Source organism: Haliotis cracherodii, unplaced genomic scaffold (assembly GCF_022045235.1).
Source record: "Haliotis cracherodii isolate W230 unplaced genomic scaffold, xgHalCrac1.p SCAF_6, whole genome shotgun sequence".
Classification (NCBI taxonomy): Eukaryota; Metazoa; Mollusca; class Gastropoda; order Lepetellida; family Haliotidae; genus Haliotis; species Haliotis cracherodii.
Genome location: NW_027266319.1, coordinates 54,173,191 through 54,201,095, shown reverse-complemented (window position 1 = coordinate 54,201,095; position 27,905 = coordinate 54,173,191). Strand labels below are relative to the sequence as shown.

The following is a 27,905-nucleotide window of genomic DNA, read 5'->3' as shown; positions in this document are numbered from 1 at the left end:
GGACGTACTGGACATACTGGGACATACTGGACATACTGGACATACTGAGACATACTGGACATACTGGGACATACTGGGACATACTGGACATACTGGGACATACTGGACATACTGGGACACACTGGGACATACTGGACATACTGGACACACTGGGACATACTGGGACATACTGGACATACTGGGACATACTGGGACACACTGGGACATACTGGACATACTGGGACATACTGGACATACTGAGACATACTGAGACATACTGGACATACTGGGCGACCTATTATTCCTCGGAATCCGCAAGGGTTTATTTTCATAATATCTGTGTCGGTGTAGAGCTCGTTCATTGGTGAGTGCAACGTTAAGCAAACAAACAAACTCGCGTGACATTCGTTAAAACAGGTTTTGGTTGTGTGGTCAACTGTGGATGATTTGATTCTGTTTGTTTGTTGATTAACATCGCAGTCAGCGATGTTCCAGCTACATGGCAGCTCTCTGTAAATAATCGTGTCAATCCAGTGATTGACATCATCAGCATCGATCTACGGGATGGTTTCAGGTGTAAATGTATCTCTTCAAATATTCGGTTCACAGAATGCGGAGCAAATACTTGTGGCAACTCCCTCTGATTGTGACGTCAGCGATGTTTCTGACGGTAGGGGGCGCCACTGACTGGGGGGACCTGAGGCTCCCCCCGGAACACGTGCCCTATTTCTTCGGGAATAATCCTCACATGAAACAACGTTGTCAGGATGAAGATACCTGCCCTTATAAGGTGAGAGAGAAATAACCTTGTGATGAAATCGTTAGGTTGTGACACCGAAGACCCGGTTTGTTCCCAATTGTTGTGGTCTCTGCCGTAAAATGAATGCAATATTGCAAACAGAAAAATAGTTCGCGAAGCATTGAGTGAGTGAGTGGGTGAGTGAGTTGGGTTTAACGCCGCTTTAAAGCCCGAAGTGATGCAGGTGTCAGACGTTTACCACTCCGGTGAAACCCGGCATATACGGGTATGGTGCTGACATACCTAGAAACATAATCGGGGCGAACCGGGATTCGATCACAATCATAGGTTTCTGGTGTGAACAAGGGACGCAACTTTGCACAGCGAATCGCGGCGCTTTAGGCCACTGGTCCACCCGTGCATCCGCGTAGCATTGAAAACGGGTCCTAACGAATTGTTCACTCGAGATTAGCGATTTTCTTATACAACATATCGTGTTGGTCGTTGAACGTGCGCCGTCATCACTTCACAGTTATGCAAATCATAACCCCCCCCCCCCCCCCCCCCCCCCCGGGTAAACAAGTAAACAATTGTAGATGTGAAGTATACATATATTTATTACTCCATCTGTGTTGACAGTCTTCCCTGGAGGTTAGGAGATGCTGGGGGTATGAAGTCAGGTGCCAAGTCGGGGAGAGGATGAGTACGCCCCAGTGCACCGAGGATGGGTCACAGAAACCAAGGTAAGCACAAGTACTAGCACTGTAATGAAAGCGGAAAACGCCAGGATTTCGTTTGCGGAAAGAGAACAGGCTTTGCATTACCAAACATGGTATTCGCACACAAGAGGTGACGCAATGGTTTTCATATCACCAATGTTACAACGAAAGTAATGTGCGGTGCGGTGCGGTACGGTGCGGTGCGGTGCGGTGCGGGGCGGGGTGGCGCGGCGGCGCGGCGTGGCGTGGCTTGTAGTGCAGTACAGTGCAAATTAGAAACTATCAAGATGATTTTTCCCCATACATGTTCAGGAAAATGGAATTGCAAACAACTTAACAACATTGAACGGATAATTGAAGGTTCGAACTAAATGTATATTATACAAATACATATAATACATAATGCACAGGGCATTACATGTTCCCGCTTTGCGGATGTTATTGAGCATTTGATACCTGTAAATTTCATACTGCACGTATGCGAAGTAAAACGTCCAGAGTTCTGGGTTTCTAAACCCATTTGACACCATTTTCGAACTAATAAAATTGCGGCATATACTTTTTTAAAATGTAAAATAAAATGTGAAATTGTTTGGTGTCTAACAGACGGGGAGAGCATTCAGCAGTGGAGAAAAACACAGATACGTTTTGGAGGCAGGCTGATTTTGGCTACGTTAAGGAGAGGAAAACCAACCTGAGGATCTATTGCACGCCACAAGCACAGGTGATTTCTTATTGTTTTTCTTGATTTCTACTGAGTAGACAGACTGTCTATTGATAGATAATGGTATTAACTGTCCTTATGATATGATATCAATTGAAGCACTATGCATGAATTATGCATGCGGGGTGGCCAAGTGGTTGAAGCGTCCGCTCGTCACGCCGAAGTTCTTGGTTCGATTCCCTTCATGGGTACAATGTGTGAAGCAAATGTCTGGTGTCCCCTGCAGTGATATTGCTGGAATATTGCTAAAAGCGGCGTAATGTCAAACTCACTCACCCACTACATGATTTATTATTACAATATTGTCAAGCTGTATCTTATGGTTTTGTAAGAGCCGCTTAATGAGGATCGAGTGGTCACATCTTTTGACTCTTTGTGTGTAGATGACGACATCCACATCCACAGCCACATCCACATCCACATCCACATCCACATCCACTGTTTAACAACCCCACACAAGGGTTCCGACTATATCACAAGCATGTGTTTATAAACCGCTATCAAGCTGTGATGATACAAGGTGTTCTCGTAAACGTGAGCGTACCCTTGGTCGTCACAAACACATGCAAAGGCAACTCAAATGTTCACCTGAACAAACACGGGAACATTTAGTATATGTCAAAATAGTAAATTGCATTATTTTGGTCACTGAGGTTTGATACTGGGAAGTGTCCTCACATCTCTGCCACGTCCACCTGATCAAAGCCAGTTGATGATTGATGCCTCTAGAACTGATACAACAAACTCGCTCAGCGTCTGTCCTCCTAAAGTACATAACACCTGTGGAGACAGACATCTCAACCGTCCTTGAAACAGCACATGCCTCATATCTGTGTGAATGGTACACGCACATGATACGACAGATCGATATTAATCATTCCACGAGTCCAGTATGGATCTACTCCCGGATGGTGGTGACATTTGTTTTGAATTATGATGATGATGATGATGATGATGATGATTGATGATTGATGATGATGATGATGATGATGATGATGATGATGATGATGATGCGCTTAAGTTAACAGTCACATAGAGAATCTCACCCAAGTGTCTTTTGATATCAAATATATCAACACGAGTTGATAAAAGTGGAAAAATTTCTCGAGGCTTGCTGAGGATTTCTCATGGGGCGTGGTCACCCTGGGTCTGCCTGTTCTTGGTCTGTCAGCGGTCCGACCTGTCTGTCTGTAACGTTGCATCAAGTTGGTAACGGCCACACGGGAGCAACCGAAGGTTCGTGCAATATGGGCGTGGGTGGCTCCCATCTGTACCATACCCAAGGCTCGTTCACGTTGTTCGACTGTGAGTCGTGGCATTTTTTTTGTGTGTGTTTTTTTATCACTGTGGATGTCTGACTTCCCGTTGCAATCGTTTTATACCCTTGCCCGCACGTGCATTTGCAGTTGTCCGTGGTGCACGTGTTTTTCACTTTTTCGCGTGTTATCTCGCAAACATGTAACAGACGATTAACATTTTCTGCATACACGATTGTTGTATTTAGGTTATGTGTTTTAGATAGACTTCATCGAAAAAAATATTATACTTTGTCTGAAATTTATATTTTCAGTTGGTAAAGTTTCTTTTGGACGTCAGTTTATTTGATATCAAAAGACACGAGGGTGAGCTTATATTTATCATCCAACATCATTCTTTCAACTTTTTTTGCTTCAGTGTGGGGCAAGACCGATGCCCCCGAAACCCAACACTGTCACCGCGGGGAATGTTGCTTTACCTGACCTTTTAACTGGGTACACAACACCACTTTAACTGACTACAAAAGTCCAGTTTCCGCCCTTGCCGAACCAAACTGGAATTTCCAGGCTCGATCGTAGCACTACCAGTGGCTATTACGGGTTATGTCCCTTCTATGTTCCTCCTATTGACCAATCAGATTCCATCATATCACTTGCATTTGTTTCATATAAAATGGCGGCGCCCAGTTAAGATCAATAATCAAGATCTATATTGTAATCAAACGGGTCGTACCCCGCGAAGTGCATTAAATCACTTGAGCACCTTTAATTAAAAACATGAAAAGATTTGCAAAATATCTCTCGACGACCAGTTGGCTGTATACATATTTTGCAAATCCTGCTGTCGACCGAAATCTGAACGTTGGAATCCATGTTGTTACGAACCGGATGTCAAGTTCGTAACTCGATTATGATTGGACTATGCATAGGATCGTGAGCAACTCCCAAATTCCAGCCTAGTTCAGCAAGGGTGGAAACTGGACGTTTACAGTCCCCTTGCCTGGGGAAGATGGAGGTACACAGGAGATGCAACCAAAATATGTCTAGTACATGGGTTTGAAATTTACATGGATTGACGGTGATCAATTTCAGTGTCACAAAGACCTTAGTCTGCCGTTGAGGTGGTAGATGCATATTCCGGCGATTTCTGTTGGTTAACTTTGCCTGATCTTACACCTTAGTGTGGTGTACACTTGAAAATTGGATTTGACCCCAAAATTACGTACGTTATCAAAACGCTGAAAACAGTCGCCGAAATATTTTTGGTCCAAGATACAACTAATAAATGTGACACGTATTAAATACATCACCATCGAATAACGTTTTATTTTATATTTTATAGCCACCATCAAACATGGGTGTATACTTTCTTCTTGAAGCAGTAGTGTGTTAATCTGGACAATTTTAATGTGAACGGGAGCGAGAGCCGCGTCATATCCAAAGAAAATATGGTACTTGTTGTTTCCTTGCCTGGCGACCGACATTAAGGAGATGAAACAAAAACGGCTCGGAGTCAGTATACTGTGTCTGAGTGAAGTATCCATGTTTAAACTGAGGCATGGTGTCTCGGTAGGCTGGCACTATGAAATCTGCAATACTACAGACTACAGTACAGACAGACAGACAGACACACGCACGCACCCCCCCCCCCCCCCCCCACACACACACACACCACCACCACCACCACCACCACCACCACCGACCCCCACTCCCCCACCCAACCCCTCCACACACACACACATGGATGCACGTCGCTATGTAAATGCAATAGTCTTTACCGCGACGTTAATACCGTTTCAACTCACTTGAAATGAGATAATTTAGCTCCTGTGTTTCATGCACAGTCGAACTCGATCCCCTTGTGATACCCTGTCCAAGTGAGGGAGTGAGGAGGCAAGCGATGCAGTGATGCAGGTTTAATTCGTTTACCACTTGGTGAAACTTACGAGCACGGAAAAGATGCTGACAAACGTAGAAAAATTTGATATATCCAAAAAACAGCCCATGCAAGTCTATAATAGTGGGCAAGTATAGATTACTACAGTATCATTAGCAATGTTTTTTTTCTGTAAGATATTCATTTCAGAGACTAGATGTTAGTCTAGCCTTCCCCTCCTTGTACGAATGCGGCATACGCTATGGTGACAATAACCATCTACACACGATGTCTCGTCAAGCTTTTCAGGCCGCATTGAGTGCCTGTGATTGGTTTTACTCCTCTTTTAGCATTATTCATCCATATGAATATTCCTCCCTGCAGGGTGACTCGTCCCTGGAGTGCGTGGACGGCTTGCGGTACTGCCACGCCACAAACCTCTACATCGACCTCCGCACAGCTTACGTGAAGCACCAGGGAAAGAGGTACATGTCATACACATTAAGTATTGTGTGAACCAACACTACACGCCACTCACTTCACACAGGTATACACTCGATGTGCATAGGTACTTTCCCTAATTGAACACACAACCCAGCAAGTCTATTTGCGCACGTTTCAATACGCTATAGAATTATTTGAAGTTCCCATACGCACCGTTGTGTAATGTTGACATACATGTCTATTTCCTGGTCTAGCTGCACACTGTTCCTGTGCACATCCTTGTATTTGCTGTGCTTCATGTATTGTGTGTGAAAAGGCCTGGCTTTCTGGTGGTCGTCATGCCGGTTTAAGGCAAGCAATTGGTATCAGCTTTGTTGTGATGTAACTGTGAGCATCAGTGAGGACTGCTACACAACACAACGACATGTGCAAGCGTATACACGCAGAGGGGGAACGTTGATAAAAGTCACGACAGTTTTTAACTTGAGTCAGCACAAATGAGGGTGTGTGAACGTGGGAATGGGCGTATCTGAGAATCAACATTTATTAGCTGTTAATACCAAGGTGACATTAGCCAAGATGCCTACTCTCCATGATTCCTATGCTCCCTTATGCCTACACTCCATGATTCATATATTCCCTTATGCCTACACTCCATGATTCCTATATTCCCTTATGCCTATACACCATGATTCCTATATTCCCTTATGCCTACACTCCATGATTCCTATATTCGCAGACGCCTACACTCCATGATTCCTATATTCCACGTTGCCTACACTCCATGATTCCTATATTCCCAGATGCCTACACTCCATGATTCCTATATTCCCTTATGCCTACACTCCATGATTCCAATATTCCCTTATGCCTACACTCCATCATTCCTATATTCCCTTATGCCTACACTCCATGATTCCTATGCTCCCTTATGCCTACACTCCATGATTCATATATTCCCTTATGCATACACTCCATGATTCCTAAATTCCACGTTGCCTACACTCCATGATTCCTATATTCCTAGATTCCTACACACCACGATTCATATATTCCCTTATGCATGCACTCTATGATTCCTATATTCACTTATGCCTACGCTCCATGATTCCTATATTCCCTTATGCCTACACACCATGATTCCTATATTCCCTTATGCCTACACTCCATGATTCCTATATTCACTTATGCCTACACACCATGATTCCTATATTCCCATATGCCTACACTCCATGATTCCTATATTCCCAGACGCCTACACTCCATGATTCCTAATCCACGTTGCCTACACTCCATGATTCCCATATTCCCTTGTGCCTACACTCCATGATTCCTGCATTCCACGTTGCCTACACTCCATGATTCCTATATTCCCTTATGCCTACACTCCATGATTCCCATATTCCCTTATGCCTACACTCCATGATTCCAGCATTCCACGTTGCCTACACTCCATGATTCCTGCATTCCACGTTGCCTACACTCCATGATTCCTGCATTCCACGTTGCCTACACTCCATGATTCCTATATTCCCAGATGCCGACACTCCATGATCCCTATATTCCCTTATGCCTACACTCCATGATTCCAATATTCCCTTATGCCTACACTCCATGATTCCTATATTCCCTTATGCCTACACTCCATGATTCCTATGCTCCCTGATGCATAGACTCCTTGATTCCTATATTCCATTATGCCGACACTCCATGATCCCTATATTCCCTTTGCCTAAACTCCATGATCCCTGTATTCCCTTATGCCTACACTCCATGATTCCTATATTCCCTCATGCATACGCTCCATGATTCCTACATTCCCTTATGCATACACTCCATGATTCCTATATTCCGTTATGCCTACCCTCCATGATTCCTATATTCCACGGTGCCTACACTCCAGGATTCCTATATTCCCAGATGCCTACACACCACGATTCCTATATTTCCTTATGCATGTACTCTATGATTCCTATATCCATGGATGCCTACACTCCATGATTCCTGTATTCCCTTATGCCTACACTCCATGATTCCTATATTCCCTTATGCCTTCACTCCATGATTCCCATATTCCCTTATGCCTACACACCACGATTCCTATATTCCACGTTGCCTACACTCCATGATCCCCATATTCCCTTATGCCTACACTCCATGATTCCTATGCTCTCTTATGCCTACACTCCATGATTCTTATATTCCCTTATGCATACAGTCCATGATTCCTACATTCCGTTATGCCTACACTCCATGATTTCTATATTTCCACGTTGCCTACACTCCATGATTCCTATATTCCTAGATGCCTACACACCACGATTCATATATCCCCTGATGCCTACACTCCATGATTCCTATATTCCCAGACGCCTACACTCCATGATTCCTATATTCCACGTTGGCTACGCTCCATGATTCCCATATTCCCTTGTGCCTACATTCCATGATTCCTGTATTCCACGTTACCTACACTCCATGATTCCTATATTCCCAGATGCCTACACTCCATGATTCCTGTATTCTACGTTGCCTACACTCTATGATTCCTATGTTCCATTATACCTACACTCCATGATTCCAATATTCCCTTATGCCTACACTCCATGATTCCTATATTCACTTATGCCTACACACCATGATTCCTATATTCCCTTATGCCTACACTCCATGATTCCTATATTCCCAGACGCCTACACTCCATGATTTCTATATTCCACGTTGCCTACGCTCCATGATTCCCATATTCCCTTGTGCCTACACTCCATGATTCCTGTATTCCACGTTGCCTACACTCCATGATTCCTATATTCCCAGATGCCTACGCTCGATGATTTCTATATTCCACGTTGCCTACACTCCACGATTCCTATGTTCCATGATGCCTACACTCCATGATTCCTATGTTCCATGATGCCTATATTGCAGATACCTTCATTCCAACACGCCTATATTCCCCGATCCCTCGATTCCTATGTTCCATGATGCCTATATTGCTGATGCCTACATTCCAACACGCCTCTATTCCCCGATACCTCGACTCCAACAATCCTATGTTAATCCGAAGGCACTGAAATATGGATTTACCTTAGGATGAATGTACAAAGAAACACACATAGACGATTTAGGATTAAGGCACAAACAGATTTAGACATCTTGATGTGAAGGAACGCTCCTTGTTAACTATATAAACTAACATTACAAAGAGAGTTCAAGATTACAAGAAATATATCATACCTCACAGCGCAGTATTCTTCACGTTTTGACGCCGAGGTCAACTATTTTAAGATTGAGTTCGTTGGATTTTCACATAAACAGTTTGGCATTATCACATAAGAACATTTATGTGTCAAATCTGGTAATAATTATGAATAAATATATTCATTGATACTAAATCACAAGACAGCATATTTATGCCACGAGTCTGAAACGTCTTCTTCATGATCAGCTACCGCAAGGATGTACTGAAGAGCGGTCAGATTGGTGGCCACTGCAGGCTGGACAGGGCGAGTCTCCTCGCCCAGAGGGACAACACTGGATTCCTGTCGTCTTGGTGAGTCTTTCAAACTTGTCATTTTAGTGCACTGGTCGCATCTTCCCGAGGCAAGGTTGTTCACCTACTAAATAGTCCAGTTTTCCACCCTTGCCGAACTAGGCTGGAATTTGAAAGTTATATTCTGGCTGGACTAACGAGTTCTCGCAAAGTCCAATCAAATCGTGTAACGGAATCCACATTCGGATCGTAAACAAAAAGGCGACTGCCGTGTAGATTCCGGTCGACTGCGGTATTCGCAATGCATGTGTACCCTCACGCGGTAGTCCACATGATCTGATGCACTTCGCGAGGTAAGACCTGTTTTATTACAATATAGATCTTTATTATCGACCAGATCGTCTTAACTGGGCGCCGCCGCCATTTTGTTTATCATGAGTGATTATGATCTGTGGAATCTGATTGGTAAAAATGACTCCAATAACTCGTAATAGCCCCTGGCGGCATTCCGATCGAGTCTCGAAATTCCAGCTCAGTTCGGCAAGGGTGTAAACTGGACTTTTATAGTCAGTTAACTCCCTTGCCTCGGGAAGATGGCTGGTCATGGCGTAACGCAGTCGCCATCGTGTGACACGCAATATTTATATTCAAGAGGAGATACACAATGTGTAAGTGCATGTTGTTTTACGCCACTGACAGCACTATTCAAGCTCTACGACATTTTTAATCAAGTCTTGGACAGACAAACCAGTCATTGATTGTATGAGCACATACTTTAAGTCATAAGAAATCGCTGATAATAGCAGAGTCCAATGTACGATATAAGCATGTGTTTATGAATCAATATCAAACAGTGATGATACCAGAGCCCACTTGCACAAAACGATCTTAGCGCTAAGACTATTGTAAGCCTATGTTAGAGTATGGGAGTTAAGATCATCTTAGCGCTAAGATCGCTTTGTGCAAGTGGGCCCAGGTGTTCGCGAAAATTATCATCAACTGAAATATTGTTGAATGTGGCTCCATACCCAACTACCTCACTCACCCATGCACAACCTCTCTCAAAATCATAAAAGAGCATGTAGAAATGCTAGGATAGTGGTAAGTAAATCCTGGTTGTATTCCAAAGGGTGTCAGGGCGAGGCCTTACCAAAACAGAGATGCAGTCTTTGAAATCGTTTAGATCATAAAGCATTTCTACTTTAAAAGTTGTCTGGCGTCCCCCATCGTGATATTGCTGGAACAGATTAAAGCGGCGTCAATCCGTACTCACTTACATATTCTGCTTTAAAAAGTTTTCCAATTCTGATTTAGATTTGCATATTTCTCTATATACATGTATACATTCGACATGAGTATTAAGGCCAGATGGGTGAAATGCCCGAAGGAAACAATTTAGTTGATTTATTTGAGGTTGATTGTTCCTTTAAAAACTCTTATAACTCGAGTTTTAATGACATAAACACGTATATTAAATCCTATTTACACTCAAGTCAAATGTCAAAAGGGTTTTATTTTACATTTCGCCTGCGGCCTATGTACAATGGTTAAGGTCATGTCACATTTAATGGACAACATTAATCTATTCCTGAAAGCCGCCTCCGTGGTCTATTGGTAGAGCGACCGACCGGAGAGCGGAAGGTCCGGGGTTCGATCCCCGGCCGCGCCATACCAAAAGACGTTAAAAGATGGTACTTGTTGTTACCTTGTCTGGCGCTCGGCATTAAGGGGCTAAAACAAGGACTTGTCGGCTCGGAGTCAGTATACTGTGTCTTAGTGGGGTATTCATGTTAAACTGCGGCATGATATCTCAGTGAGCTAGCACTATAAATCGGCATCAGTCCGGACTAGCAGCCACACAAACACACACACGTACATGCACGTCGCTATATAAGTGCAATAATCTTGGACGCGACGTTCACCCCATTTCACCTCACCCCACCTACAACTAACACGCTGTGATAAGACTGAAATACTGTTCAAGGCGCCATTTAATCTCAATTACCCACAATCACCAGATTCCGTTCAAGTTCCATGTCTTCTCAATTTAGGTATTTTGAAATGGAGCCTTTCACCTCACTGACTTCACGCCCACTCGAATCCGGCAAATGTGACGTCATCATCGACAAACCAACGTTCATTATAAAACTAGATGCAGGTGAGTGTACAAATGTATGTCATATACCTTCTTTCTTAGAAGGAATGGACTAGTTTCAATATAACGCTAAGGGACTGGTCATTTATTATAAGCTCTTTGTTTGTTTGTTTGTTTGTTCACGCCGCACTCAGCATTATTCCTACTATACGAGGGGGCACGGGTGGCCCAGTCGTCTAAGGCGCCGCGATTCGCTGTGCAGAGTTGCGTCCCTTGGGAACGCCAGGAACCTATGATTGTGGGTTCGAATCCCGGTTCGCCCCGATTATGTTTCTAGGTTTGTCAGCACCATACGTGTGCTCGTGGGTTTCACCGAAGTGGTAAATGTCTGAAACCTGCATCACTTCGGGCTTTCCTCCCACATTAAGCTGACACGCCGTGATATAACTGGAATAATGTTAAAAGCGGCGTTAAACCCAACTCACACACTCACTACTACTATACGACGGCGGTCTGATAATAATCGAGTCTGGACCAGACAATCCAATGATTGACATCATGAGCATCGATCCACGCAATTGGGAGACGATGACATGCATCAACTAAGCCAGCGAGCCTGACCACCCGATCCCGTTAGTCGCCTCTTACGACAAGCATAGTCGCCTTAGTAGTGATATGCATGTACGATATAGTACTCGATGAGACTAATTTAACCTCAGTGTTTAAGTGGCACAGTATATACTGTTGATTCGACTACAGTAACAACGTGATGATGCTTCAGGTGGGAACATGTTTCACCACTTCTGTGACTTCGTCAACCTCTACATCAGCCAGCATCTCAACAACTCCTTCACCACGGACGTGAACGTCTTCATCTGGGATACAGTGAGTTGACCTTGACACTGCTATACAATATCTAAACGTCATAACATCTCTTTCTATTCCCTAATCAGCACAGTCAGGGGAGCAGTTATTGTAAAAAATAAATAAATGATATCACCAATTCGATTTTTTTATTCCTTAAAATACCACTTAAGATATAAAATGCATTTTAACATATATAAAATGCATTTTTTAACATAATAATAAATAATAAATTCATTTGCTTACATCTGAATATCGACTGCCTCCGTGGTCTAGTGGTAGAGCGTCCGCCCGGAGAGCGGAAGGTCCGGGGTTCGATCCCCAGCCGCGTCATACCAAAAGACGTTAAAAGATGGTACATGTTGTTACCCTGTCTGGCGCTCGGCATAAAGTGGCTACAACAAGGACTGGTCGGCTCGAAGTCAGTATACTGTGTCTGAGTGGGGTATTCATGTTAAACTGCGGCATGGTATCTCAGTGGGCTAGCACTATAAATCGGCATCAGTCCGGACTAGTACAAGCAGCCACGTACATACACGTCGCTAGATAAGTGTTATAATCTTGGACGCGACGTTAAACCCCATTTCACCTCACCTCACATCTAAAAATCGAATTTGTTAAATCAGGAATTATTTATTTTATGACATCATAAAAATCGAATTATTTTGTGATACATCTGTATTCCCATCTTGTCTATTTTGATTCTTCACTGAAATATAACTCCCGATCTATTTCATCCCCTTTCGTGACTACACTGGACCACTGGTCTGTCCCGTGAATTAGTTTGAATGCCGCTGGTCGTATACGTTTACGGACGGTGAGGTAGCCTAGTGGTTAAAGGGTTCGCTCGTCAGATTCGATTCCCCATATGGCTACAATATGTCGAGCCCATTTCTGGTGTCCCCCGCCGTGATATTGCTGGAATATTGCCAAAAAGCGGCGTAAAACTATACTCACTCACTTATACGTTTATCACGATCACCGATACAGTGTGATACCAATAGTGCACTCCAGCGCAGGAAAAGCCCTTGGGCCTACGGCCCGCGGGCTTTTCCTTTGCCGGACTGCATTATTTTCACAGATAGGCCGTTAAGGCGGTTTATATCCTTTACTGATATTATGTAGTTGTAGGTTTTAACCGCTGCATGTCAACCGCCTTCTCGTTGCAGGCTCGCGCGTATACGGAACTCTTTGGGGAGACATGGAACGCCTTTACTGACCACCCGCGTCTCATGCTGGTGGACTTGGAAGGGAAAAGGGTCAGTACATGTACCAAATTATCGGTTGGTTGGTTGGTTGGTTTGTTGTTTAACGCCGCACTCAGCAATATTCCAGCTATATGATGGCGGTCTGTAAATAATCGAGTCTGGACCAGACAATCCAGTGATTGATATCATGAGCATCGATCCCCGCAATTGGGATCGATGACATGCATCAAACCAAGTCAGCGAGCCTGACCAACCGATCCCGTTAGTCGCCTTTTACGACAAGCATAGTCACCTTTTACGGCAAGCATGGGTTGCTGAAGACCAATTCTACTCCGGAATCTTCACGGGTCGTAGAAGATTGGGTGGCCACATGTTATATACCACTCAAAAGAAGTTAAGGATTGATTCTTTAATATTACTGTTGTTAATCTGGCATGGTTTGGTTAAATATAGTAATACGAAAGAATCGGATGGTCCTTAACTTCTTGTGAGTAGTATATAAAAGAGTAGGGCGGTCCTTATATTAAGGAGAAAGAATGACTTGTTTTGAAAAACAATGACAAAAGTAACGCATTGATTTAGATACTTTTTGGGCAACTAACTATTGCATCATTTGCTTCGAACTATTTGGGTCTTTAGCATAACCACAGTTAAAGGAGCGGCGGGTTAGCCGAGTGGTTAAAGTGTTCTCTCATCACGACGAACAACTGGGTTCGACTCCCCACATGGGTACAATGCGTGATGCCCATTTCTGGTGTCTCCCGCCGTGATATTGCTGGAATATTGCCAAAAGCGGTGGAAAATCCAAAATCATTCTCTTCGTATTTACAAGTGTTAAACACAACAATTACATCACTTTCTTCAGGTTTGTTTCAAGGAAGCCATCTTCTCCTTCCTGGCCCGGATGTCGCAAGGTCTCTTTTACGCAATTCGTCCAGTGAGTACATCAAGGGATAACGGGATTATCCGAGCCTTTGAACCTACAAATTGAATTCTTTATAGTCTTTATTCAGTAAATAGTTTAGGCCATAGGCCCATGCTACATCAAAGTGTATACAGACATGAGAGATGGTGAGGTGAGGTGAAATGTGGTTTAACGTCGCGTCCAAATTTATTGCACTTATATAGCGACGTGCATGCACGTGTGTGTGTGTGGCTGCTTGTACTAGTCCGGACTGATGCCGATTTATAGTGCTAGCACACTGAGATATTATGCCGCAGTTTAACATGAATACTCCAGTCAGACACAGTATTCTGACTCCGAGCCGAGAGAGAGGTATACGTGTAACAAGAAAGTTGTTCATATACACGAAGATCTAAGGCTCAGAGCTTTGTAGACAAAGTTAAACTTATGTTGGGGTGGATTTACATAGAATTCCTGGGGTGTGTACTTATATCTCAGATTATTTTATACATTGCATATTAGAATAAGATTATATTCATCCTCGATATATTGACGTTTGCAGATTATACACAATCTGTCTGTTTTCGGCTCTTTAATATATCTACCAGTCTCAATTCGCTCAGTGCAGATAGTATACTGCTTTTCAACAGAACCCGTTTGGAAACATCAGATGGAATAAGAAATGTATGATTAGTTATTTATTGATTTGAAGTGTAAATCCGTTCAAAGTTGATTTTGTTGGCTGGAAAGCCAGCAGAACTGTAAACCAGCCCCCAATCCCAAAACTCGATTGACTTGCTACTCAAGATGCGACTTTATGTGGTCAATAAACGTTATCACGCGAGTAAGTATTGGGAAGGTAAATATCATGTATTAGGAATAAATATTGCATTTTGCGAGCCTATGGAAAAATGATCCCCAGGCTAAAATGTTTCGCAATACAGTAAACTACGGTTATAACGAACTCAAAGGGACCACTAATTTAAGTTCGTTATAACCGTAGTTCGTAATAACCGTAGTTCGTTATAAGCATATATACAGCATATATACAGCAAATGGCCGGGACTAAAAAATGAATTCGTTATATCGGTCAGTTCGTTATAACCGTAGTTTTCTGTATATATCTCCAAAGTTGCCAAAAACTTTTGAAATGCCTCAGCTACGTCTCAGTTAGACACGTATCTTCAGTATCTCAGATAATCTCTTTTGATAATGATAACACTCATCCCAGTGGTTTCTCCAGATTCACGATGGTTAACTCGATCACCGATTGGCAAGGCAGACTTCATGTTTGTTTGTAATTCTGAAAGTAGTACCTGCCTGACCTTTCATATTTGCATCCGCACATGACCCCAACGGATATCTGTTGGTTTCATTCTTCCGAGAAACCTAGCCAGTATATGATAAAAAAAATCAGTATAAATATTTATGTGATTGTGAATATGATTCTGTTGGGGATTTTCACGGCAAATGATTGTATACTTCAAATTAGGTTTATGCGACAAAACAATAAACAAATATACTTTGTGATTCCATTGTTTGCCAGGTGGAGAACTGCTACAACAGCGGGCTGATGAGGGCGTTCTCGCAACACATTCTCCATAGACTGGGAATACACCAACACGGCCCTCTGGTACGTCACGCTATTTCACGCACATTTACGCACGTGCGCGTTCACCTATACACGCACATGCGCATACACATCCGCAAAACCATAGCAAATCAGATTCTTCCCACTGGAGATACAGCCCTTTTATGGGTTAATCTGATGCGGTGGGCGTTACGTTTCTTGGTTCGTCCAACCACATCCTTATCTCAAGAATGACTAAGATTGGGACGTGGTTAAAATGAAACGAAAACGTATTCATGCTGTCAACAACTTGTTTGTCTGAAAGGTGATGTACTTTGTGTGTTTGTTGTTTAACGCCGCACTCAGCAAGATTCCAGCTATATGACGGCGGTCTGTAAATAATCGAGTCTGGACCAGACAATCCAGTGATTGATATCATGAGTATCGATCCACGCAACTGGGATACAATGACATGCATCAACCAAGCGAGCCTGACCACCCGATCCCATTAGTCGCCTCTTACGGCAAGCATAGTCGCCCTTGGCGGCAAGCATGGGTTACTGAAGACCTATTCTACCCCGGATCTTCACGGAGGGGTGATTTATGTACACCTTATGCCACCCACGATATATTTGAATGTTGCTTTACGCCGAATCAGCAACACCCCGTCTATGCGGTTGCTTATACTTGACCAGATTAATGCCGGTTTTATTGCACTAGCCCATTGAGATACCAAGCGGCAGTATAACATGAATACCCTGCTCAGACACAGTCCTTGTTTTATCCTCTTAATGCCAAACACCAGGCAGGGTAACAACAAGACCCACCTTTTAACGTCTTTTGGTATGACGCGACCCGGGATCGAACCCCAACATTCCGCTCTCCGGGCAGACGCTCTACCACTAGACCACGGAGGCGGTCCCAGCTGTAGTCGGCCCCAGCTGTAGTCGGCCCCAACTGTAGCATGCTCCAACTGTAGTAGGCCCCAGCTGTAGTGAGTGAGTGAGTGAGTATGGTTTTACGCCGCTTTTAGCAATATTCCAGCAATATCACGGCGGGGGACACCAGAAATGGGCTTCACACATTGTACCCATGTCGGGAATCGAACCCGGGTCTTCGGCGTGACGAGAGAACGCTTTAACCACTAGGCTACCCCCCAGCTTTAGTAGGCAAACACGCTGAGATAAAGTAGGAGTAGGCACGTATGGAGACACGGCGACACGAGAACATGCTGACACAGCAGTACAGTACATCACCCCATACACCAGCAGTCTCCAACGCGATCAACCTCAGAAACATTTCCCGTTATAATTTTGCACACACGCACATTCTGACGGTACGGCTCGTTACTACACGAATTCAAGCATGTGACAGTTATGAAAGCAGGCAACGCGAACAACATGTGCCATGCAGTGGTTTTTTTAGCCTGACCTTGAAGGTTCAAGGTTGCTCTGACAGCGCACCATCATATTACACATTATATATAGCTAACAGTGCGGCGTTAAAAAACCCCGAAACAAAAAAAAACAAAAAGGTATGTTCTAATGATCAGTCAACGATTGGTTAATTACAGACCTGAAATGATCGATTGCTTTGTATTCAGTGTCGTGAAAATAATAAACGAAACCACTAGCATGCATATTTTGCCGACCAAGGTTCATAATCGGGGCGAATTTTGGATTCGAACCCGCTATCCTGGTACGACTTAGGCTGGATCGTTTGGTCACCATTTCTCTCCGTGAAACAGGAACACACCCTTCTTTCAGGCAGCAGATCGTCTCTCATCACGTAATCGTCTGAAATCAACTATTATGTACGGTACAAATATGTACATACGTTTATTACATTATAGTTTACCCTATTATTACGGTTTTATCGTGTGCCACAAGCTATATATGGCTCGGCGTTATTTTTATGCATGTACACCGACGCCTATTATATATACTCTTACTCGTGGCGACACAGGTAGCCCAGCCATGAAGGCGCTGCAATTCGCGGTGGGGGGTTATGTCCCTTGGGCACGCCAGGAACCTATGAGCGTGGGTCCGAATTCCGGATCACCCTCAGTCTGTGTCTGGGTTTGTCAGCACCATACCCGTGCTCGTGGGTTTCACCAAAGTGGTGAACGTCTAAGACCTGCATCACTTCGGGCATTCCCACATCAATTGACAAGCCTTGAGATAACTTGAACACTGTTCAAAGCGGCGTCAAATCCAAGTCACTCAATCACTTCCTACTCGTACTCCTATAAATGTAAACCGTGTGACGCGGAAATAAACTCTTACAAAATATTGCACTGCTCCTTCTACATAATGACACAAAAACACATTTCTTAAAACGTAGAACCTCAATATATGATATCTAACGACTGTTCAGAATCGATTTGTAACCTTACCACTGCCGTAACACACAATCTCTGCTTCGTCAACAGGCGAGGAAATTACGTGTGACCTTCATGTCCAGAAACACCAGGTACAGGAAGATACGAAATATAGACAAGGTAGGTTGCTGCTGCTGCTGATGCTGCTGCTGCTGCTGCTAAGGTGATTTGATGATGATGATGATGATGATGATGATGCAGCGATCATGATATTCAGAATGATGCGATGAATATGACAATGGTGCTGACAATGATGTTTCGACAGTGATTATATGATGATGATGATGATGATGATGATGATGATGATGATATATCGACGACAACGATGATGATGGTGGTGGTGGTGATGGTGATAGTAATGGTGACGTTGTTGATAATGATGACTACGTTGTTGTTGGTGATGATGATGATTATATGCAGAGGACCATTTCCTTCCGTCGATGGTCATATGATGATGATTATGATAATAATAATGATGCGATGATAATGATTTATGGATGTGTCGATGGTGAGGATTCCGTTGATGCAGTGTGGTTCCCTTTGCCCTCTTCTGAACCACATGCTTGTCGTAAAGGCTGACTAAATGGACAAAGTGCATGTCATGTGCACTGGTTTACCTGATCCAGATTCGACTATTTACAGGTGGCCGTGATTTATAGCTCAAATAGAGTTGACAACGGCTTTAAACAGCATTCACCCACTTTACGGATGTGGCGCTAATGTTTGCTTGTTGTTTAACGCCGCACTAAACACCACTCTAGCTGTAGGACGGCGGTCTGTAAATAATCTATTTTGGAGCAGACAATCCTGTGACTGATATCAAGAGCATCGATCTACGCAATTCGGATACGGTGACATGCATCAACCCAGTCACCGAGCCTGACCACCCGATCCCGTTAGTCGCCTCTGACGACAAGCATTGTCGCCTTTTACGGCAAGCATGGGTTGCTGAAGACCTATTCTAACCCGGATCTTCACGGGACTGGCGCTAATGAGTAATCAGTAATGCCTCTGCGAATTAATTCCCATGTTATTTCATCCATACGAACTGTTAACACTTTTTTTTTTTAAATTCGTTCAAGTTGGAATCCGCCCTTAAGAGTAACGCCGACTTTGATGTGAAGGTTGTAGACTACAACAGGTGAGATTTTACTTTAGGCGACACAATTTTATTTCTCAGGTGAATACATTGTTGTCCGACAATATTCTATATTGATTTATTTCTATAATCAACATGAGCTACATACAACTTTGAATGTTTCGAGACTACCAACGATCAAATTTATGTATTTATTGTGCGCAAATGGTGTAATGCATCACTGTACATGCATCTCATGAACTACGTTCCAAACTAAAATGTGTTGTGACACGTGCATATACACTGCCGAGCAAAAGAAAGCATACCCTTGGAAATTAGATTTGACCCAAAAATACAAAACGTTATCAAAACGTTACTAGGCTAAGAACAGTCGCCAAAACACTGCAAACGTATGGTCCAAAACATAAACCCATATCAACTACATCATCGAATAACTCTTTCTTGTTGGCTTCATGTTCAGCTACCATCAAACATGGTGTAACTTTCTTTGACCCGGTAGGGTATTTTACAAACAATACTTGAACTTCGTCACATACGTTATGTCAAGTTTACACTGGCGATATGTCTAAGTTTAAGCCCCAGAAACAGACGCAGGCTTTGATGTACAAGACATGCACACGACAATCTTATAATTGTAACATATCTTCTATATTTTGATTTCAGAAATATACCGTTTCCAGATCAATTAAAGGTAATGAAACTTACGGAATTTTAACTTAACCTCTGATATTTAGAGCTTTTTTGTATTTGAGTTTTCAATGAACTTTCTCCCCGCTATGAATAACAACACTGCTACAAACAGTACCCGACGCCCCCAGACCACACAACTTTGACTGTACTGTGGCTTCGTATCCTGCATTTGCACCGATTATGATCCTTGGTCTGTTTGCACCATACCCGTGGCCTCACTCAAGTTATAAACGTCTACAATCTGAGTCATCACTTTGGTCTTTCCACCTCATAGAGCTGAGTCATGAGTCATCTAATGGGGCCGTCACACCATGACGTTCTGGTCAGCGTTCCATGACGTTTGAGGAAACGTTGGTAGTCGCCCATGGTCGCTGGGATAGCGCCAGAAGAGCGTTGTGTGAACGCTAGTGAACGTCGGTGATCGCCGGGAATCGGCGGAGAACGCTGGTCCGGAAAAAAAGTATTAAACATGCACAAACGTTCTCACTGAGACCAGCGTTCTTCAACGTTTAATTTTAAACGCTGAAGATCGTTTAAGAACGTTCGTGGAACGTTTTACTAACGTTCGCCTAGCGTTGCACGCGTTCGGCTATCGTTAGTCAGTCGTTACTCTAGCGTTACTTGGTTGTTACTAATCGTTTTCTTTGCATTGAACGACTCACTGGCGACCTGTCAACGACCGCTGAACGGTCCCCTAGCGCACCGTAAAAATAACACGCCAGCAAGACGCTATTCTGTCGTTATTCACACGCTAGTCACACGCTCAACACGCTCGTCTAACGTTGACAAATTGTTCGTCGCGCGCCAGTGGCACGTTAGCACCCGCTAATGGTTTTCAGGGGTATCTTACTTGGTCGCTGTTACACGCTTCTCGTGCGTTAGACACACGCTAGTCATGCGTTAGGCACACGTTAATCACACGCCAGATGTGTCATCCTCATTCTAGAACGCTCAAAAATTGAACGATTGAAATGTTCAGAGAACGTTGACCAGAACGTCATGGTGTGACGGCCCCTTAAGGTGCCACAATTCGCTGCACAGAGTTGCGTCCCTTAGGCGTGACAGAAACCTCTGATTCCTGATTCACCTTGATCATGTTTCTATGGTTGTCAGATTCATACCCGTGCTCGTCGGCTTCACCAAAGTGGTAAACGTCTAAGACCAACATCACTTCGGGCTTTCCTCCCACATAAAGCTGACACGTTGTGATATAACTGGAATACTGTTGGAATGGACATACAAACAGCTCACCCATTTACGTTGTGGTGGATGCAAAAGGACCGTCCAGGTTAACGAGGGTCTGTTATACAAAACAATTTCACGACATATAGACTTGAATATTACCGACAGAAGTACTGTTTGTGCATTCTGAAGATTAATGTTCATTATCACTAAGCAGGGAAACATTCTGGTAAATGTTTAAAACGTCAGGTCGTCACACCGAATTCCCGTGTTTGATTCCCCATATGGGTGCAAAGTGTTGCCCGTGAAGATCCGGGGTAGAATAGGTCTTCAGCAACCCATGTTTGCCGTAAAAGGCGACTATGCTTGACGTAAGATGCGACTAACGGGATCGGGTGGCCAGGCTCGTTGACTCGTCGAGGCATGTCATATCATCCCAATTGCGTGGATCGATGCTCAAAATGTCATTCACTGGATTGTCTGGTCAGACTCCATTATTTACAGACCGCCATCATATAGCTGGAATATTGCTGAGTGCGGCGTTAAACAACAAACAAAACAAAGTGTGGACGCCAACCTTTGTGTGTTCACAGCCGTAATGCTGCAGTGATGTTGCTGAAAGCGGTGTAAAATGAGTACATTTGCTGAACATGAGGCAAATATATATTTACAGATTTCTTACAATACCGACATCCTGATTGGCATCCACGGCGCCGGGCTGACGCACCTGCTGTTTCTACCTGACTGGGCAGTGGTGTTTGAAATGTAAGTGGTCCAGTTTAACAAAAGGGTTAAAACAGATGCAATTCCTCACACCACTCGCCTCTTTCCATGCACATGTTCAGATGTCTCAATTTAAGCTTTTCAAATATTATTTTTTCTGACCCAGTCCTGAGCAATTGTTTCGGATGTCAAATTCAAGGGCAGATCCAACTCCGGGACAAGCCGAATGGCAGTTACGGCTTGCGATAATGAATATTTCTCTTTTGTTCCATTCATATTTGTTTGTTTGTTTGTTGTTTAATGCCACACTCAGCAATAGTCCAGTTATATGACGGCGATCTGTAAATAATCGAGACTCGACCAGACAATCCAGTGAGCATCGATCTACGCGATTGGGGTTCGATGACATGCATCAACAAAGTCAGCGAGCCTGACCACCCGATCCCGTTAGTAGCCTCTTACAAGCATAGTCGCTTTCTACGGCAAGCATGGGTTGCTGAAGACCTATTCTATACCGGATCTCCATTCATAGCGGAACATAATCACGTTCAGCAAAATCCTACAGGTCCAATAAAGACAAAGTACATTCCACAGCCAGGGTTTTATAACTGCGTAACGAAGATCCGTAACGTTCAACGCATACAATATTTAGAGATATTGATATCTGTAGATGTAATTCGTGTCACAACATACAAAATGAAAGGAACGTGGTGGTCCAGTGGATAAAGCGTCTGTCCGGAGAACTGAAGGTCGGTGGTTTGATCCTCGGCCGCGTCATACCAAAAGACGTTAAAAGATGGTACTTGTTGTTACCTTGTCTGGCGCTCGGCATTAAGGGGCTAAAGCAAGGACTGGTCGGCTCAAAGTCAGTATACTGTGTCTGTGTGGGGTGTCCTTGTTAAACTGCGGCATGGTATCTCTGTGGGCTAGCACTAGTCCGACATTAGTCCGGACTGGTCACAAGCAGCAACACACACACCGTTATGGACGTCGCTATAAGAGTACAATCATCCTGAAAGCGACGTTAAACCCCATCTCACCTAATGATGACCTAAAGTAACACGTAATGCAGGCGTGATATCTACAATTACAAACATCTTGAAGACCGTCTCTCGCAGAACAAGGACCTCTGAGTAGAAAACACCCATGCCGCTAAAAATTGTCCAATATTTAGGCCTCGTTTGGGAATGGGTGATCGATGACTACCTTCAAAATATTCACAAACAGAATACACTTCATGCGTTTTCAGTTACAATTGCGAGGATCCAAGCTGCTACCTCAATCTTGCCCGACTCCGAGGGATTAAATACATGACATGGGAAAACGCGGACAAGCTCAAGACGATTAATGCGGTGAGTGGATTCACTGATGAGCCCTATGCCCATAATACGGATAAAAACGACGTTTTCGTGTTTGCTGTGTAAATGAAATACAGCGGCATTGTTGTATGGTGCTATAACATAATTCGAACACGCGATCATAGGTTCCTGGCACAACAAAGGGACGCAACTCTGCACAGAAAATTTCGGCGCCTTTGAAATCGGTTTCTTGCAAATTGAATAATAATATTATTGTCAAAATTAACAGTTTTGTTTGGAAAGTGGTATATTGGCGCTCAGGTATTATTGTTTAACACTGCAATTTATTTATATGAAGCGAACTTATTTAACTCATAAGTAAACATTATCCTGTAATAACTACATGTTGCCATATTTTTCTTCATCAGGATGTGATCACCGATGTTTCTTTTCTTCTGTAACAGGATGACGCCTACAAAGGAGGTGCCAAGGCGAAGTTTGTCGACTATGAGTTTGACCCATATGAAACGCTTAGACTTGTTCGCAAGGCTGCAGATCACGTGACTTCCCATCATGCATTCCTTAAAGACGGGGAACTGAACTCTAAACATATTCATAAGGACGAACTATGATTGTAGACTCAGTATGACATTACCACAATATTTTTGCTTTTGTAAGAAAATATAGAACCAATTCAATGGTCAATAATCGTGTTCAATTCAGACCTAACGTGAGACTGTTCTTGGAACGATTGTTTGCTGACGTCACAGGATCACACTGGCAGAAATCCACATTGAGCGAGTGGATCAGTGGTACATTGAAAGAGTGGGCCAGTGGTACATTGAGAAAGTAGACCAGTGGTACATTGAGGGAGTGGACCAGTGGTACATTGAGTGAGTGGGCCAGTGGTACATTGAGTGAGTGGGCCAGTGGTACATTGAGGGAGTGGACCAGTGGTACATTGAGTGAGTGGGCCAGTGGTACATTGAGGGAGTAGACCAGTGGTACATTGAGGGAGTAGACCAGTGGTACATTGAGGGAGTAGACCAGTGGTACATTGAGGGAGTGGATCAGTGGTACATTGAGGGAGTAGACCAGTGGTACATTTAGGGAGTAGACCAGTGGTACATTTAGGGAGTAGACCAGTGGTACATTGAGTGAGTGGACCAGTGGTACATTGAGGGAGTGGACCAGTGGTACATTGAGGGAGTGAGTTGTCCTTTGGTCCGCCTTGAAAAACGTCAGCTTGGGTGTGGGAGGAAAGCCAGAAATGTCGCAGGTATTACTACGAGCACGACTATGGTGATGATAACAGTCGAAACATTGTCAGGGACTCGAACCACGATCATAAGATTATGGCACACCTAAGGGACACAACTCGACACAGAGAATTTTGGCGCCTCAGATGACTGGGCCACCTGTGACCCTGGTAAATACAAAAGGGCCAACAGAATAACAGCGAAAGAAGCAACACCAAGGTCCTAGCATAGTCCAACACCGGCATCAGAGTTTCAATTGCCAAAATATTCAATGCAATTGCACATCGACCAAGTCAGCGAGCCTGACCACCCGATCCCGTTAGTCGCCTGACAAGCGTGAGTTATTCAAGAGCAATTCTAACCCGGATCTTCACATGGTGTCAGCTTTGCTATGGGTTAACAACAGCTGAAGACCTATTCTACCCCGGACTCTTCACGGGTCTGCTGTCTGTATGTGTTATATCCATACTGTTCAAGGCGTACAAACAAAACTGTTAGTATATTGTCGATACGGGTCGATACACCTAAGAAACTATTGGTATAATAAATATGCACCCGACTCTGGGCGGGTAATCATTCGTGTATATAATCCATGGCTATTCACACATCCCGGCAAAACAATTGGCAGATATACGTGTAAGTAGTGATGCCTGGAGGCAGACAAACCAATAAACAGACATAACTGTATGTTGACATGCCAGTAGACAGTACTAACAATAGGCAGACATGCCCATAAGTAGACATGCCAGTAGGCACAGATACCAGTGGGAAGACATGACAGTAGGCAGACATAACAATGGGAAGACATGACAGTAGGCACACATACCAGTGGGAAGACATGACAGTAGGCAGACATAACAATGGGAAGACATGACAGTAGGCACAGATACCAGTGGGAAGACATGACAGTAGGCACACATACCAGTGGGAAGACATGCCGGTAGGCACACATACCAATGGGAAGACATGGCTTTAGGCAGACATAGCAACAGACAGACATGCCCGTAAGTAGACAAGCCAGTAGGCACACATAGCAGCAGATAGACATACTCGTAAGTAGACATGCTGGTAGGCACGCATAGCAACAGGCACACATACCCGAAAATAGACGTGCCAGTAGGCATACATAGCAACAGGCAGACATACCCGTAAGTAGACATTCCAGTAGGCAGACATTCCCTCAAGTAGACATGTCAGTAGGCATACATAGCAACAGGCAGACATACCCGTAAGTAGACATTCCAGTAGGCAGACATTCCCTCAAGTAGACATGCCTGTAGGCACACATAGCAACAGGCAGACATAGCCGTAAGTAGACATGCCAGAAGGCACGCATAGCAACAGGCACACATACCCGTAAGTAGACATGCCAGTAAGCACACATCGCAACAGGCAGACATACCCGTAAGTAGACATGCCAGCAGGCACGCATAGCAACAGGCACACATACCCGTAAGTAGACATGCCAGTAGGCACACATAGCAACACACAGCAACAGGCAGACATACCCGTAAGTAGACATGCCAGTAGACACGCATAGCAACAGGAAGACATAGCCGTAAGTAGACATTCCATTAGGCACACATAGCAACAGGCAGACATAGCCGTAAGTAGACATGCCAGTAGGCACACACAGCAACAGGAAGACATAGCCGTAAGTAGACATGCCTGTAGGCACACATAGCAACAGGCAGACATAGCCGTAAGTAGACATGCCAGTAGGCAGACATAGCAACAGGAAGACATAGCCGTAAGTAGACATGTCAGTAGGCACACATAGCAACAACAAGACCTACCCATAAGTAGACATACCAGTAGGTACACACAGCAACAGGAAGACATACCCGTAAGTAGACATGCCAGTAGGCACACATAGCAACACATAGCAACAGGCAGACATACCCGTAAGTAGACATGCCATTAGACACGCATAGCAACAGGCACAATTTTGTCTGAACTTTCTAGGGAATTCCAAATATCAGTTGGAACTGTTGGAACCATTATTCAACAGGTATCTGCAAGATGTGTACCTAGAAACCTCGGAGCTAAAGATCGCCATCAGAGAACTGAAAGATTTCGAGACTTCCTGGATCTCTATACTTCTGATGAAGCCGGATTTCTTTCTCATCTAGTGACAGGTGATGAAACATGGATCCACCACAGGGACCCAGAAACTAAATTAGAATACATGCAATGGAAGCACCCCAATTCTCCGCCTCCGAGGAAGTTTTGCACTCAACCATCGGCTGGCAAGGTAATGGCCACCATATTTTGGGATGCAAGTGGCATATTACTGATTGATTACATGCCACCAAAACTACAATCAATGGAAAGTATGATGCTAATGTATTGAAAGAATTGCGAAAATCTATTCTCCAGAAACGCCGTGGGATGTTAACACGTGGTATTCTACTTTTGCATGACAACGCTCCGGTTCACAAGTCGAGCACAGGCCGCCATATGTGAATGTGGACTCGAACAGTTAAATCACCCACCCTACAGCCCAGACTTAGCCCCCAGTGACTATTTCCTGTTCTGGCAAATGAAATCTGCCCTACATAGAGGACGCTTCCAGGATGTCGAGGACATAAAGGCTGCCACAGAGGCGTGGTTAGAGGGCCAATCTGTGGATTTCTATTACAGTGGTATTAAAAGCTTGAAGGACAAATGGAATAGGTGTATTGAGGTGAATGTAGATTATATTGAAAAATAAAAGTGCAAAAAATATTCTGCGACTTGGTCTTATATTGAAGTTGCAAAACGTATTGAACGCCCCTCGTACATAGATGACTACGTAGCTTATCTAATGCACAAACTAAAGGCGCACACGTTAACGGTAATTTTGGATCGATGAGGAAAGTGGAAACACACACACACAAGTACGAACACAATTAAAAACGTAGGATCAATACTTACCCCGACAAGATATGTAGGCCGGATGCGTGTCTTTGTGCCAGCAGCTAGTGGATGAAGCTGGAGACAGAAGGTAAGTTCACCAGATTCAAATGGTTGCTGTTTATAAGTTGAGACTTCACAACATCTTCGAAGTGACATTTCTGGCGTTAAATAATATGACGTAAAACTGGACACCTGTCTACATATATAGGCACAGGCGCATACGGACAGTGAAACTGTTTGAGATAACCCTGTCCGGATTTTATAGCCTAGTCTTATTTTGTACACTGCTGGCTCCGGGTTCTAGAAGTCCAAGGGTAATGGTTCCAGGGTTCGTTGTCCGTCCAAGAAGTCCTGGCATATGTATATGACGAGAACAACACTACAACAGGACATAAAACACTACAAAAATACACACGTTTTGTTTGTTTAACGCCGCTCTCAGCATTATTTCAGCTTAGGCGGTATGTAAATAATCGAGTCTGGGCCATTGTGAGCATCGATCTAC

General features: G+C 43.8%; 1 protein-coding gene across 1 annotated transcript; it reads left to right on the top strand.

The window, feature by feature from the left end:
• Positions 1-589: 589 nt before the first annotated feature.
• On the top strand, positions 590-23,916 carry LOC139446069 (EGF domain-specific O-linked N-acetylglucosamine transferase-like). The gene is made up of 16 exons (XM_071227340.1): positions 590-769; positions 1,358-1,461; positions 2,044-2,161; positions 5,678-5,778; positions 9,186-9,290; positions 11,282-11,388; positions 12,107-12,210; positions 13,359-13,448; positions 14,263-14,334; positions 15,848-15,934; positions 18,303-18,371; positions 19,334-19,392; positions 20,014-20,041; positions 21,896-21,987; positions 23,195-23,297; positions 23,708-23,916. Exons 1-16 carry the CDS (start codon positions 590-592, stop codon positions 23,873-23,875), a joined length of 1,587 nt encoding a protein of 528 aa, XP_071083441.1. The 3' UTR covers positions 23,876-23,916.
• Positions 23,917-27,905: the final 3,989 nt, after the last annotated feature.

Coding starts and splice junctions, on each gene's coding strand:
- LOC139446069 (XM_071227340.1), top strand. CDS start 590: ATGCGGAGCAAATACTTGTGGCAACTCCCTCTGATTGTGACGTCAGCG. Junction 11,389..12,106: donor CATTATAAAACTAGATGCAG/GTGAGTGTACAA, acceptor ATGATGCTTCAG/GTGGGAACATGTTTCACCAC. Junction 23,298..23,707: donor AGCTCAAGACGATTAATGCG/GTGAGTGGATTC, acceptor CTTCTGTAACAG/GATGACGCCTACAAAGGAGG.